General features: G+C 40.5%; 1 protein-coding gene across 1 annotated transcript; it reads right to left on the reverse strand.

The window, feature by feature from the left end:
- Positions 1-703: 703 nt before the first annotated feature.
- ENAM (enamelin) lies at positions 704-13046 on the reverse strand. The gene is made up of 8 exons (XM_060760913.2): positions 12984-13046; positions 11748-11792; positions 9923-9964; positions 8504-8854; positions 7040-7081; positions 6123-6173; positions 4415-4453; positions 704-3435 (listed from the first exon to the last, which is right to left on the reverse strand). Exons 1-8 carry the CDS (start codon positions 13044-13046, stop codon positions 772-774), a joined length of 3297 nt encoding a protein of 1098 aa, XP_060616896.2. The 3' UTR covers positions 704-771.
- Positions 13047-14593: the final 1547 nt, after the last annotated feature.

Here is a 14593-nt window from a genome sequence, read left to right on the forward strand (position 1 = left end):
ACTGAACAAAGTGAAAGAATTGCCTGAAGCAACTAACTGGGCATGTTGCAAAGAAACAGAATATTTCTCCACATGCTTAGTGCATGGTTGGCCTATGGGAATTTCCCCCAATAGTTCAAAAATGATTTGCCCTGGGTTTTGTACACTTTGATTTGGCAAGCATGGTATGCTCATTTCTTCATAGGACTTCTACATAGCTCCATGTGATGCTCTCTTCTGCAGGACCTTCATAGCCTTGAAAATGGTTTGTTGAGAAACAGAGGCACATGCTGCCTTGTAAGTTAGTGAAAGACCGAATAAGCATTGTGCTGTAGGTACAGAAAGCATAGTGAGACAGTAAAAGATTGGAAGTGTGGGAGAGAAACAGCAGAGGACAAGAGAACAGGTATGGGAAACAAGGATTTTCTAATATACATTAGGTTGTAGATCAGTATTTCCAAAGCTCTGATCTTCCAGGGCTTGGGTCTTCAGTTCCCAGAATCCCTAATCATTTGTTAAGGCAACTGATGTCTCTGGGAGTTGATGTCCAAAACACCCAGAGAACTAGACTTTGGGGCTTGCTGTTCCAGACTGTAAATAATAATAATAATAATAAAAGTGAGGAACACCACGATAGTTTAATGTCAACTCATGCTCCCTGAGCTGAAGACTAGCTGGCTTAAGACCTGTATAAATATCAACTATCTACATATGTTTCCGCAGCCATACAATGAAGGAAGATGCCATCACCATTTTTCGCAAATATTAGTTCCTGAAGCATGTCTCAGGGTCTCATTTCTTTTGGAAAAGTAAGCAGTCTGGGGTACTTTGAGTAGCTTGTTCAGCCCATTCCTCTCCTGGAGCATTGATTTTCAGTGGTTTGTCTTCTACTCCATTAGATAGAAAGCTGCTGGAGATTGGTTCTGGCTTGGGTGGTACATTATTTGGCCTTCCAGTTGGGACTTGATTCTCTCCATAAAGTGGATCATGCTGTTGATCACCAGACGGAGCTTCGGTGTTAGACAAATACTGCTTTAACCAGCTTCCAAAGCACGGGATCCTTTTAGTTCCCAGTGATGCATATTCTTTCCCATCATCTTCACTAACAAGAGCTCCACTTTGGATCCCATTTGACTGTGGGATTTTTTCAGGAAGAAAGTTTAAAGTTGCTTTTCCAAACTCTCTTTTGGACTGACCTGTCCCTACAAGATATGCAAGGGGATTGTGTCTGTCCCCTCGTAGGTTGCTTCCATGACATGGCATGTTCCTAAATTGGAATAACCCTCTCTGGAAGTTGGCTTCCTGTTTGCTATCATGACTTAAGTGTGAGTTAGAGCATGGTGGACTCTTTTCTGAGCCTGCATTTTCCACTCTGAATGTACCCAGTTCTTCTCGTTCTCTCCCCCCATTCTTCAGAGGATTATTACCTTGAATACCAGCTGGGGAGTGGGCATACCGCACATAGTTTGAATGGCTGTCATCTGGATAGGTTGAGCTTTCCTTTGGATCCCATAGAACATGCCTGAATTGAGGAGCACTCCTTAGTGGCGCCAGTCTGTTTTCCCTTCGTACTGGAGAGTCATCTGCACAGCACAACTGGTTTGTTGTTGATTGTGAGGTAATCATTCTGCGTTCTTTTGGGTAGTCATCTGAATATCCCATTCTGTCCAGATAATGCCTTCTTCCTGGAGCATTCTCAGTGGAAATGGGTGCATTCACATGTATGATTCTCTCTCTCTCTTCAACATGTGTTGGGTTTCCTCTGAAGTCTGTGGAATAGATATTAAAGTAGGGTGCAGTTTCTTTCTGAGCAGATGGATCCACTCTTTGGGGGAACCATGTGTTTCTTTCAGCATATTGTGCTTCTTCTTGGAAAGTGTTGCTTTGTTGTGGAGAGCTTGACCTTACATTCTGGAATTTCCTTTCTCCTTGTTCAAATATACTGTTAGTATGATATGGGACATTTTCAACTTGCCTCAAGTGTCCTGCAGTTTGAACTGGAGAATGTTCTTCCTGGGTCCACTGGTTAATTTTCTGATATGGTAAATTACTTATTTCACTAGGTGGATTTTCTGCAGCATATTTTGGATATGTCTGGTGATGAGCTGGGCTGTATGGAGAATTACTGTACTGCTTGTCAAGATCAAGCAAGTGTTGTTCACGAGTCCATGGATCTTGCCTGGGATATGGTTCATACTCTGGCTGTATTCTTCTGTTGTAGATTTTCCTTTGTATCTGATCTGAAGGTGAAGCTGGAGAATATGATGGACTTTCCCTTTGGTCTGATGGACTATTTGTGGGAGAGTTTTCTCTGTCCTCCCATGCTCTGGGAAGGAAGGGATGGGTATATTGATCATAGGATTTCCTTCCTGAATATGAGGGCATTTCTCTCTGGTTGAAAGAACCAGATGAAAACATTGAGCGGTGTCTTGGAGGAGCTTCTTGGAACAACTGTGAATCCTCCCGATTACTCCATGTAGGGGTCTGTTCAGGCAGAAATTGTTCTCTTTTCCGATCAATATGCTTAAAGGGCTGCTCCCTCCAATCATACTGATGGGTTTCTATTTCAAATGGAGTTCTTCTTGTGGCTGAATTTACTCCCTGATGAGTATTTGATTGGTGCATTCCAGAAGGCTGGAATATTTCAGTATCCTGCCTTTCATTATAGATGTTATCAATTCTCATTGTCTTAAACTGTGGATCCAGGGGATGGCCTTCAGGTGGAGAATTTTTTGGATCATTGTCTCTGTAGGTTGGATCTTTATTCCACTGGCCCATGGGATCTGAGCTAGGGAAAGGCACTCTATCTATTTGACTGTATGGATTCCTCTCAGGGTAATGAGGTTGCTCTTGTTGCCCATATGGGATGTGTCTTGTGTTTGTTGAGGGATGGTTGACATTTGTGTTTTGAATATTACCTCTGTGATTAGGGTTCCAATCATTACCCAAGGGATATGTTGGGTCTTCAGTTTGTATTGAGGGGTTCCCTCTAGAAATCAAATTCTGCTTTGTATTTTCCATATGTTCATGTGGTCTATAGATATTAGAAATTTGCATTGTGGAGTGCTGTCTACTTGAAGGAAAACTCTGAATGACATCACCATTTGGAACCTTAGACCTATGCCTTAATTGTTCAAGGACATTCGGTGCCACTCCATTTCCTTCTGACACCTTAGTAGTAGGCAAAGGTGTTGAGGCTGCATTCCCACTAACCAGATTATTTTGAAGGCCTGGGGAATTGGCTCCAGTGGCTTTTTCACCAAGTCCAGATATGGTACCATTCCCCGCTTGGCTGGCTGGATTAGATATGGTTGAGTTTGTGTCAGTTGAATTGGTCACTGGATCAGTTGCTGGGCTCTCTTTGGTTGGTTCTTTGTCTTCTTGTTCAAACATCTCTTCAGAATAATATGGAGGCCGACCGCCCATCCCTTGGTAGCCAGGTCCAAAATAGGGAGCCTATGTGCACATGACAGAAAATAAAAAATTAAAACTATTATAACACTATTAGGAATCAAGCTAGTTTAATTGTTGTTTGAATTTGATATCACTTTTACCGCAATCATGATTTTAATGGAAGATTGATACTAGAGGATAATATAAAATAATTTTTGGGAATATTTGGCTCTCTAAGTGTTGTTGGATGTCCTGTCAGTCATATCCTACATAGTCTAGTAGAAGGATGATGGGAGTTGCTGTCCTAACACCTGGAATGCTCCACATTTTTAGTTCTGTTATAAAGATTTGCCCTAGGCCTCAGTACTTCAAGCAATGCTTAAAAATGTGAAAGCAAGCTAGACAATAATTGCCATCAGCCCACAACAGCCTGGCCAGTGGTTAGGCATGTTGGAAGTGTTCCTCAACATCTTATGGACTATAGGTTTCCCATTACTTGTTATGTTGAGTGTGAAAAGATGATTTGATGAAAGTCTACACTGGGGTAGAATTTGTGCAGCCTTCTGGTAGGGTAATTCAAAGATTTGTATGATTTGAAAATCCAAATCTCTGAATTAATAATAAAAAGGGCCCCTCTGAAACTTTCATAGAAATTCATAAAGATTTGTTGTTTATGAGCTTTCCCCCTCCCCAATTAGCATACTCCATCCACAGCTGTCTGGGATGGGAGGTGGTGGGGGCTGGCTGATGTGATTGACAAGGGCGGCTGCATGCTGTTTTTTCCCTTGTCAGCCAATCAGAAGAAGAAAGGTATTCATGTGGCTTTCTACAAAGCTGGTCTCTTCTCTCTCAGGTTCAGTATGTCTTTGTGGTGTTGCAGATTCTCAGTTTTCCCTTCATAGTCTACATGAAGATGATGATGAAAGCCCCAAGGTGATCATTGACTTGTCAAGGCAAAATCATGTTGGATAATTTTAATACTTGCCCTTTATCTGTAAAGTTCACCCCAAATCATCCCAAGTACATATTTTTTTATATTTACCCCTTCTTCGCTGTTGGGTGGCCGTCCAAATGGCATACGCTATGAAAATAGAAAATAAAATAAATTTGGAGACACAAGGAAAGGTTTAGGCATTAGACAGCTACAAGTTGGATTGCAAACAAATGCTGCGATGTGGGCTGGCCTACTGATCAGACTTCTCATCATTATCTCTTCAATCTCCTCCAACAGTCTTTCATGCCCACTGAGTATGCTGAGTTATTACCAGTTTAGTGATGGGGCCTTTTGGGGGTTCCCCCCCCCCTAAATATTTTTGCATTCAAAAGTGTCCCTGAACCTATTGACACCTCTCTCTTTTGTATAGATGGTACCACTTTGGTTATGTGGAACTCCTCTATATGGTCTTCTGCTTCCCCATTGTGACATGAAGATGATCCTGAGCTTTGAAAGGCAGATTGGTAACTCTGGTACCTGTTATCAAACTGCTAAGGCTTTGATTAAAAACCCAGCAGCAAATGGCCTGTTTGAAAGTCAAGGTTCAGCTCTGCAAAGCACAGACAGTTTTTTTAAATGCATGTGTAGTTATTAGGGCTGGGTAACCACGGAAAAATTTGTTTCTAAACTCAATTCGTTTTTAGGGGGGTTTTGCGTTTCGAAATTTTCCTTTAAAAAAGTTCAAAATATACGAAATTTTGTAAAATTACAAAACAATTACGAAACGATTTCGAAACAATTATGAATCGATTCGTTAATGGCGGACGCGATTGCGCAATATGCTTAAAAACCCTCCAAATGGGACAGGGAGAACTTCTGAAGCTTCCCTCTCCCTCTGTTGTTGACTGTTGGTGTGATAATTTATTTTTTATCACTGATAAAACAAACAACAACCCTAAAACTTGCACCAGACATATGGAAATAATTACGAAACAATTACAAATCGATTACGAAACAGTTATGAAACAATTGCGAAATAAATTGAAAAAATTCGTTTCGATTTTTAATTACTCCTGCATGGCTCAATATCGGATCGTAAGCTAATTTAAATACGAATTAATAACGAATTACGAAATTAACAAACGAAACCGCCCAACCCTAGTAGTTATGGCTTAAAAAAGAAACTCTTCTAAGCTATGAATTTAAATTCAAATCCTAGTAACAGATAATAACATTATAAGGCCTGATTGAAAATTACTCTACTGTTTCCTTAAAGCATAAGAAACATTAAGATGTAGTAAGCTGGTCTTCTCTAAAGGACATTAACATTTGCTGAATACCATACCACAGTGCAAAATGCACAACTCCCTAATAATGTCATGCATTGTGTGTGCACACAAGAGACTGGCACATACCAAGAAGCAGCCTTTGGTCTGAGCAGGGATGAATTCACTTCAAAATGATATGGGATCTCCCTTGAATAAATTGATTAACCCTGGACATCCCAAAGAAAGTATCAAACTTCATGGTCAATAGATGGGTGTGTGGTACAGCTCTTTGTAGATTCTATTACTCTAGCTAGCAAAGTCTTACATATATGAATGTGCAAGAAAACAATGGGTATTACATATTGCAGCTTCTTAATTATATAACTAGTTAATAATTAGAGGGAGTGTTATTCAGTATCATAATAGTGAATTTATTAACATAGAGTTAACATAGCAGCCTTGTCTATCATTATGCAATCATTTGAATTGAGTCGATAGGCCCCTTAATTTCACTCCTTTCCCAGGCAAAAAATTAAATTTCATCTTACTCCTTGATATGGGTTGAACAGTTGTGGCTGGAAGGCTCCATGACCAAAAATCTATAAAACAGAAGAACAATAGTCATGTCTTACTACAACATTTTGATTGTGTGGTTGACATATCTGCATGGCACAGTGGCTTGAATGATGAACAATCGGTTGGATTTTTACTTGAACATCCAAAACTATAGGAGGAAGAGCACACAAGCTTGACGAGGATGCAACAGTTTGTTTTTGCCTGAACCTAAGAGAAGGGTCTTTCCCCCCTGCTGAATTAATTGAGTGGAAACTACTTTGACACTGAAATTTTCAGCAATTGAACTAAACTGAGGACAGAGAAGAAATGTGGAAGAAGAGAGAGGAATTAAAAAATTAAAAAAGGAGCTGAACATGTGGTTTGGCAAAGGATTAATTGAAACTGTAACTGCCATACTGGGACAAAGATCCCCAAATCCTCCTTATCCAACACCATCATGCTCTCCAAACAAGTTGCCTTCTAAATCAGGGATTGGACAAGCACACTCTAAGGTTGCCTATAGTCCCCAACAATTACAGACTCCATGGACTATCCTTTTTCCTGGTTTGAAGAGGATACACTCAGAAGCAGCAATTCATGTTTTAAATAGATTGCCGCCCCAACAATCTACGAAACCTCCCACATGGCCAATCCATGCCTCTCAAAGAGCGGGCTAGGAGTGGACAAGCATCTGGCTATGTCCCCAAGTCCAGATGTGGAACTACTACACAACCCAATCACAGGTATTTTTAAATCTATGTCTGTGTAGATCTGTATTTCCCTTCAAGTCACATTTCATAGGGTTTTCTTAGGCAAGGAACACTCAGAGACCTCTAACACCTGGTATTCATTGGTGATTTCCAATAGAAGTACTAACCAGTACTAACCCTAACTGGAAATACTATCTCACCTGTGGAAATTGCCAGGGCTGTTGCGTATGTGGAGGGAATGCCTAAAGGATAAAAAAAAAGAAACTACATAATTGTGATATAAAACACTAAAATCCTCTCAAATGTCACTATGCAATGATTACAATTAAAAAGAAGTTTGTTTGTTTTTTTTTGTCGTGTCAGGAGCAAGTCGCTTAAAAGGAAGTTATTAGGGTTGTATCTGAAGTGACTCCAATATATCAGTTCTAAAACTTGCAAAGCTAAACAAAACCAAACTAATTAATGTTGATGGTTCAGGATGGGGCATGTATTTATGCAGATATGCACAAGGCTGCACACTATGTGAATTCCTTTCTATGAAACATAGTAGGTTTCCATCACGAAATGCAGATGATAGGCTTTCCATTTACCACGAATGTTGATTGCACAGAAATTGTGGCTTCTCCTTTCTTTAGCATTTGGATGAAGAACATGTCACCCATCTGTATGTCGTGTGACTCCAGTCTACAACATTGCTAGTGTCCAGAGCTGTTGGAAGGTGTGGTCTGGCAATTTTTTTGGGAGGATCACAAGTTTCCCACCTTCCCCTGGTCACCAGCTGGTTAAGGAGGAAATATGTACAAGAAATGGGCAGGAGGAGCTATGGCAATCTTGTGTTTCAGGCTGATTCAAAGGACCATGTGTGGTATCTGAGTAATAAGAAGACAAGGAACTTTCTAAGGGCACATATATACTGACCACTTAAATTGGTTTTAAAAAGGTATTGAAGAAAGTGGTTTCTCTGTGCAGATGATTACATAATAAATCCTGGAATCAGATTGAGGTCTGGATGGTGATTAAACAGACCACAAAAAAAAGCTTTTTTGCTTGCTTTTGTGGGAGCTTGGTGTCTAGCCACCAGTGCTTGAAGTTGGTTTCAAACAGCATTAAATGGTCAGTATAGATGGGACCAAATGCTGACATGAGGTAAGGCCATGTAAACACTTAAATTAAGCCTGAAGACTTTAATGAAAAGCCATGTTTTGGCCTGGGACCAAAAGTAAATCAACATTGTTGCCAGTTGTGCTTCCAAACTGGGCATCTCCCATGTCCTCCCAAACTCACATTGCCAAAATGAAACACCAGCACAACAGCAAGACATAATAGTATGTCCTTTAAGCAATGTATAAATCTACAACCGGATTACATTCCTTTCTTTTAAAAAAAATTAAAATCATCATTGCTTAAAATAAAGTTGCCACCACTCTTCCTCATGAAGGGGCTCCTTTGCCCCTGACACCCATATGACAAATAGAAAAATAAATTGGCTCATCTTTCTTTTACCAAAATTGGAGAAATGCTAGTGAGTGCATAAGAAATGTAGAGCATGTCATGTGCTGATTCTGTGCCATCACATTGACAGATGGTGCTTATTTAAGAGACACTGTATTCGAGCTGCATGAGATATTGCAAATTAGCATAAAGACTTTAACCTGCTTGTTTACCTGTGGCTGTTGTGGTTTCTCTCCCTTGGGTGGCTGAATGGGCACTTGTGGCTGAGGCTGGAAAGGTTGAGTAGCAACTGGATGCTGTTTAGCTGGCAGATGTGTTTTGGGTTGTGGCTGTTGATATCTTGGTTGCTGTGGTGCCAACCGTGGCTTTTGCTGTGGCCTGCTGTTTGGCTTCTTGGACACTGGAGTTTGGGGAGGCTTCTGTTGGGGCGGCCGGGCAGACTGGTGAACTGGCATCTGCTGTGGCCAGAGGTAAAACCTCTGAAGGGGAAATGCAGGCTGCTGAGGGACCATCTGTGGGAAACCTGAGCGATAGCCATACAAGGAAGCTGCCAATTGAGTCAACTGAAATGAAATTTCAAGAACAAGAACATGGGGAGATCTAATTGCTGAATGGTACATTGTGGCAAGATAGATATGGAACTTCCCCTTCATTTTATGAGCCTCACTTTTCTGATTTATGAAATGTTGCAAAATGAAGGTTTAGTTTATTTTAATTTAATTTTAAGTGAAGAAAATGTGCTCCACAGAGCCATTGGACTAGCACTATTGTATGACATTGCTGTAACACAAACCAGAAAATCATATATATACACACACCCCTACACACTATGCTTGCATGGACATGCATATATAATGTTTAAACATTGAAAAACAATTCAGAAAACTTGAATGCCATATATGTAAGAGCTATACCATCAATCAGTAAGAAAATGAATAATGGCCAGAGGTTGAAATGGTAGACAGGGAACTGGATGATCTGGCCTCATGCTTACATTCAGCTTTGAAACCCGTTGGAAAACCAGAGACCCCCCCCCTTTTTTTTTTTTTTACTTTGGCCTACTTCACAAGAATGCTGTAAGAATAAAGTGTGGGGGAAAGTAAATCATGCATGGTGATTAAAGCTCAATAGACGGAATACAAGTATAACTAAAATTAGCTGATGAAACCATAAACAGTCCATTCCTATGGAACAGGGATATTGCAATGCAGTGAGACCTTTGGTCCCAGTAAGAGAAATGGCAGCTTGTCCTAGTTTCACATCCAGTCAGGCCCGTAGCCAGGATTTTGATTTGGGGGGGGGGGTGAGGATCTACCCTAGCAAACCTTTTGTATCATTATCCCAATACCCCCATGCATATATGATATACTGAGCATGGTGATCAGATCATGATATGAATGAACATAACAATTCAGCAATGTACCAGTAAGGCCTTCTTGCGGACCACCCTGAGAATTGGGGGGGGGGGGGCTGAAGCTCCTCAAGCTACTCAGGTGAGGGTAGGAGATTTCTCCCTAATTTTTGTAATTTTAACTCAAAATTATTAAACATAAGGATGGAGAATAAGAACAGTGCAAATGTGCCAGATCTGTAAGCATATGTTCCAACAGCCAAGATAAGAATGGACTTACTTGAGGTGAGTTTAGGTAGCCATATGGACCAAATTGCATCATCTGCAAACAAATATATATAACTATTAGGCTGTGTTGAATTACAGTCCAAATTTTAACCAAACACGAAAGGTAATTAAGAGACTGTCGACTTCATCATATGTACGAACCCCACCCCCATACTATTTCACCAGCCTCCATGGTAAAACAGCCTCCCAAGCGGTGACACTCCCCCCCCCCCCATCACATGGAGGAGATGTGGCTGAAGTGTTACTGAAGTGAGCCTTCCTATGTTAGGAGGAAAGTGTCCTACGATGCTTCCACTCCGGTTGGGGGTAGGATTGGCAGCATGGCCATCCATGCAGAGTTTCTGGAGCTGTTTTTAAAGTGGCGGAGCTCAACATTAGCAGGCAGATTGGTTTTAATGTTGCTACATGCAAGTATAATGTGTACTTAAAAATGACCAAATGTGCATAAAATAGATTGCAGGTAGCTTTAATTATTAATTGGAAGGCTCACCAACAATATCTGATTTAATATTTCTTGGTCACTTAGTACATTTCTGATTGATAATTCCCGAGACTACACTACATAGAAATATGGTGACCTCATCAGGGGGGGGGAGGGATTTTTGTTGACATACACCAGTTTCTCTGTAGTTTTGTGACAGAGCCTGCCAGCTCCCATCCTATGATGTAGAACTACTTCTTGTGGGGCTCCATTGCAAAACTGTAGAGGAAGTGGCATACGCTGCCCAGCAGAAACATGGGAAGCTTCCCATTTTGCATTGACATCAATGGGGAGAAGCTTCCTGCTCATGAGATGAGGTGGGGGGAAAGCTGGGCTATACTGGGCATGGGGTGACAGTTTCCCCACACCCCATGCCAGGCCTCACTGGATTCACCACAATCTCTGGCAAATCTGGCACCATGAATGATGAGATTATTGGTGGTCCAATTTTGCCAGATCATTTCTGAAAGGAAGTTCTCAGTCCCCCAGCCTAATTTTAGAGATGGCCCGAACTCCCCACATTTCTCCATTTGGGCTTTCATAGTATTATGATAGTGAGAATCATCTCTGACCCCTAGCACGTCACATATTTTAAATGCTATATTAGCTCTCAAATTCAATGCTGCACTCAGCCTGGATATTAGTCACAGTGAGTTGGTGGTCTCACACAGTAATGGTTAGTTGACAGGAAGGAATGGTGACTTCTTAAAGAACAGAATTGTGTTTGCCATTCAATTTGACCCCTAAACCTAGAGAAAGCCATGTCTGTCAGGAGATAAAACTGCCCTGCAAACTCCTGAACAGGTTGAGACCTTGCAAAGTACCCTTATCTCCTGCAGGAAAACCTTTTGTTTCTAGCTTGTTGTTTTAGGATTCTGTTGTCCTCTGTCGCTATGTTGACTTCTCCATCTCTACCTCTCCCGCTTCCAATGGCATTGTTATGCTAGTGAATGTTGGCCAATGGGTGCTGTCCCTTTAAAAGTGCTGAAACAAAATTCAAGTCAAGCTAATTGGCTTTTGTAGCTGAAATAGAAAGAAATACTATCTTTACCTTTGCCTTAAGCATCAACATACTTTGGGAGTCAGAGATGTCATGTACTTTGGTTGGTTAGATAATAAATTGTTGACAATCATGTCACACACAGTTAGTCTTATCCATGGATTTGTATCTCCAGATTTTGTATCCACAGCCTTGATTTTACCATTTTATATGAGACATGCCATTTTACTATGCCATTAAGGGGATGGACTTTAAAAGGGCATCTCTAGTACAATTAATGAAACCCAGTGCTTCACTTGAATCCCGATGATGGGGAAAAACAGAAAAGGTACTTACTTCTTCACTCTTACTTCCAAATCCTGCCTTGCGGGGTTTGCGCAACTAAGATTAAAACAAAAAAAAATAGTGCCATATTATTTCGCACAGTCAGGTTAAAAGGGAAAATAGAAAGGAAAGGAAAGACAGATGTATCTCTCTTAAAATGTCCCTAAAATCTTACTTCCATCACCTTCATGGGTATGTCTGGTAAGGGCTCAAAATAGAGCTTTCTCACTGGCTGTTTTCAGGCTATGGATCACTCTGCTAAGGGAGGCTTGTTTGCCTCCTCTCTGCTCTTCTTTCATTAAAAAACACAGAGAGAAATGTCTCTATTTAAACACACTTTCAATTTTTAACTGGTTGGGTAATGCAATGTGTGGGATTTAATAATAATAATAATAATAATAATAATAATAATAATAATAAACCTTTATTTGTACCCCACTACCATCTCCCGCAGGACCTGGTGCGGCTTACAAGAGGCCGAGCCCAAAGTACATCATTAACAAAAACACAACAGACAACAATACAATGCAACAATAAATAAGCAAGCAATAAAATAATAACAAAAGCATGACACTGTAAAAAACCTGTGGCAGGGCCAAATGTAATAGTTAAAATTCTAAAAATCCTGGGCATGTCCAGGTGAGGTAGAATGGATATTTTGGGAATAGAAGGGTGTGCAGACAATTCTACCTCTCTTATAAAGTGCATTAGGGACAATTGCTTGGGATTCCTTAATCTGGGAAGGCACACTGGAACATCCATGTTTTCAAGCTCCTTCTGAAAAGTGCCAGTATTGGGGAGTGCCTGATGTCCTTGGGGAGGGAGTTCCAGAGTCGTGGGGCCACCACCGAGAAGGCCCTGTCCCTCGTCCCCACCAATCATGCTTGCGATGCTGATGGGATCGTGAGCAGGGCCTCACCAGATGAACGAAGGGATCATGTGGGTTTGTATACGGAAATGCGGTCACGCAAGTAGGTGTACTTTTAATTATTTTAAACACATATTTCATTTTTATTTTGTTTTGGGTCATGTCATTTTATGTAGGGTGTGAGCTGTTTTGGATCCTCATGGGAGAAAAAGTGGGATAGATAGATAGATAGATAGATAGATAGATAGATAGATAGATAGATAGAGATAGAGAGAGATAGATAGATGATAGATAGATGATAGATAGATGATAGATAGATAGAGACTAGATAGATGAATGGCTAGATGAATTAGCAAACTGGCTGCCTCTGATATACTCACCCGCACAGCCCAAGATGTGCCTATGAGGCAGAGATATAGGAGGAGTTGCTTCATTCTTTGCATTTTTCACTTCCTGAATAAGCATACACACAAAAATCAGGAACATGGTTGTATCTGATTAGATGATTGTGTTGCATCATATACACACTTCATAAAAATTGTCGGAAACTGAAATGTAATCCACAGCACCTAATGATAATGCTTCTTGTAGAAGAAAGCATACAAAAATTATGACTCGGATTTGATTGTATTCAGAGGATTTTACAAGGACTCGCTTCATATTGAAAACTGTAAATACTAAAATGGAGGGATGGTATAAGTTCTTGTTGGTATATAAATTTTTACAGCCTTGGAACATATTTGACAATAATACATTGAAGCGTATGATCCTCCATCTTCACCGTATGAAGTGGGAGAAGTTGAATAAAAATTTCTGCCCATGATCTGCTGTTTGTAGAGACAGGTTCTTCTGACATGTAAAACCCAAGGTCATGTATCTTTTCAGTGCCAGCAAAATTACATCGTGGAGTTCCTATACTGGATGCCACCTTAGCCCAATGGATATGGATAGTGGTCAGTGCTGGCGCTTATGCAATTTCAATGCACACTGCCCAAAGGAAACACACAGAGGCAATGCATGTTCACATGCTACTCTGTGTATTTTAGTGAGCAAATGAACAACTTCACTTACATGGCCATATGAGTACTGGACATTGTTTATTAAAATCACTCTGCATACAACTTATGCCAAAAAGGATGCCAGTTCGTTATTGGAAATGAAGTTCAGATTGTTACATACCTCAGGGAACAGATATAGGCATTCCTGATAGCGGTGACCATGCACTGCAAATGTAGTCTTTGCCACCATGGAGCCTTCGGCATCACACTGTACAAGAAGGCATTGCACTACAATCGGATGGCACCTGCAAGACAAAAGAATAGCATACAAGTAACATCATTTAAACTTTGAAACAGTATTTTCGAATAATCAACATAACTTAAACTAAAAACATTTCAAGCAATTTAACAAGTTGCTTGTTGTGAACTTTCAAGTCATGCCTGTGTTAAGGTGAACGGATTGACAAAACATACCATCTCTAAGTCTGATAGAGTGTGACTTTCCCAAATTTATCCAATACGTTTCCATGCCTAAGTAGGAATTTGAACCCTGGTTTTCAGAGTTATAGTCCAACACTTAAACTACTACATCATGCTGGCTGCACACTCTATCTATCTATCTATCTATCTATCTATCTATCTATCTATCTATCACTGAGGAGGAGGTGTAGGGAATCAATATGGTCATAGAGACTGTAATAAAAAGCCTTATATTAACTTGTCACTGAAATGCATCTAAGAATGATTACTGTATTTATGAGTTTGCTGTATAGTTACTATGGACAAGAGAGTTTTTGAGGGGTTTTTTTTTTTTTTGTTGTGTCAGGAGTGACTTGAGAAACTGCAAACCACTTCTGGTGTGAGAGAATTGGCCGTCTGCAAGGATGTTGCCCAGGGGACGGCAGATATTTTTTGATGTGTTACCATCCTTGTGGGAGGCTTCTCTCATGTCCCTGCACAAGGAGCTGGAGCTGATAGAGGGAGCTCATTCA

The sequence above is a fragment of the Anolis sagrei genome, chromosome 2 (assembly GCF_037176765.1).
Source record: "Anolis sagrei isolate rAnoSag1 chromosome 2, rAnoSag1.mat, whole genome shotgun sequence".
Classification (NCBI taxonomy): domain Eukaryota; kingdom Metazoa; phylum Chordata; class Lepidosauria; order Squamata; family Dactyloidae; genus Anolis; species Anolis sagrei.

Bases quoted from the DNA above. Each gene is read 5' to 3' on its own strand.
- ENAM (XM_060760913.2), bottom strand. From the start codon at position 13,046: ATGCAAAGAATGAAGCAACTCCTCCTATATCTCTGCCTCATAGGCACA. The intron at 9,965-11,747 runs GTAAGTACCTTT...ATTTGTTTGCAG, and splicing joins TTGGAAGTAAGAGTGAAGAA to ATGATGCAATTTGGTCCATA. The intron at 8,855-9,922 runs GTAAGTCCATTC...ATTTCATTTCAG, and splicing joins GCTACCTAAACTCACCTCAA to TTGACTCAATTGGCAGCTTC.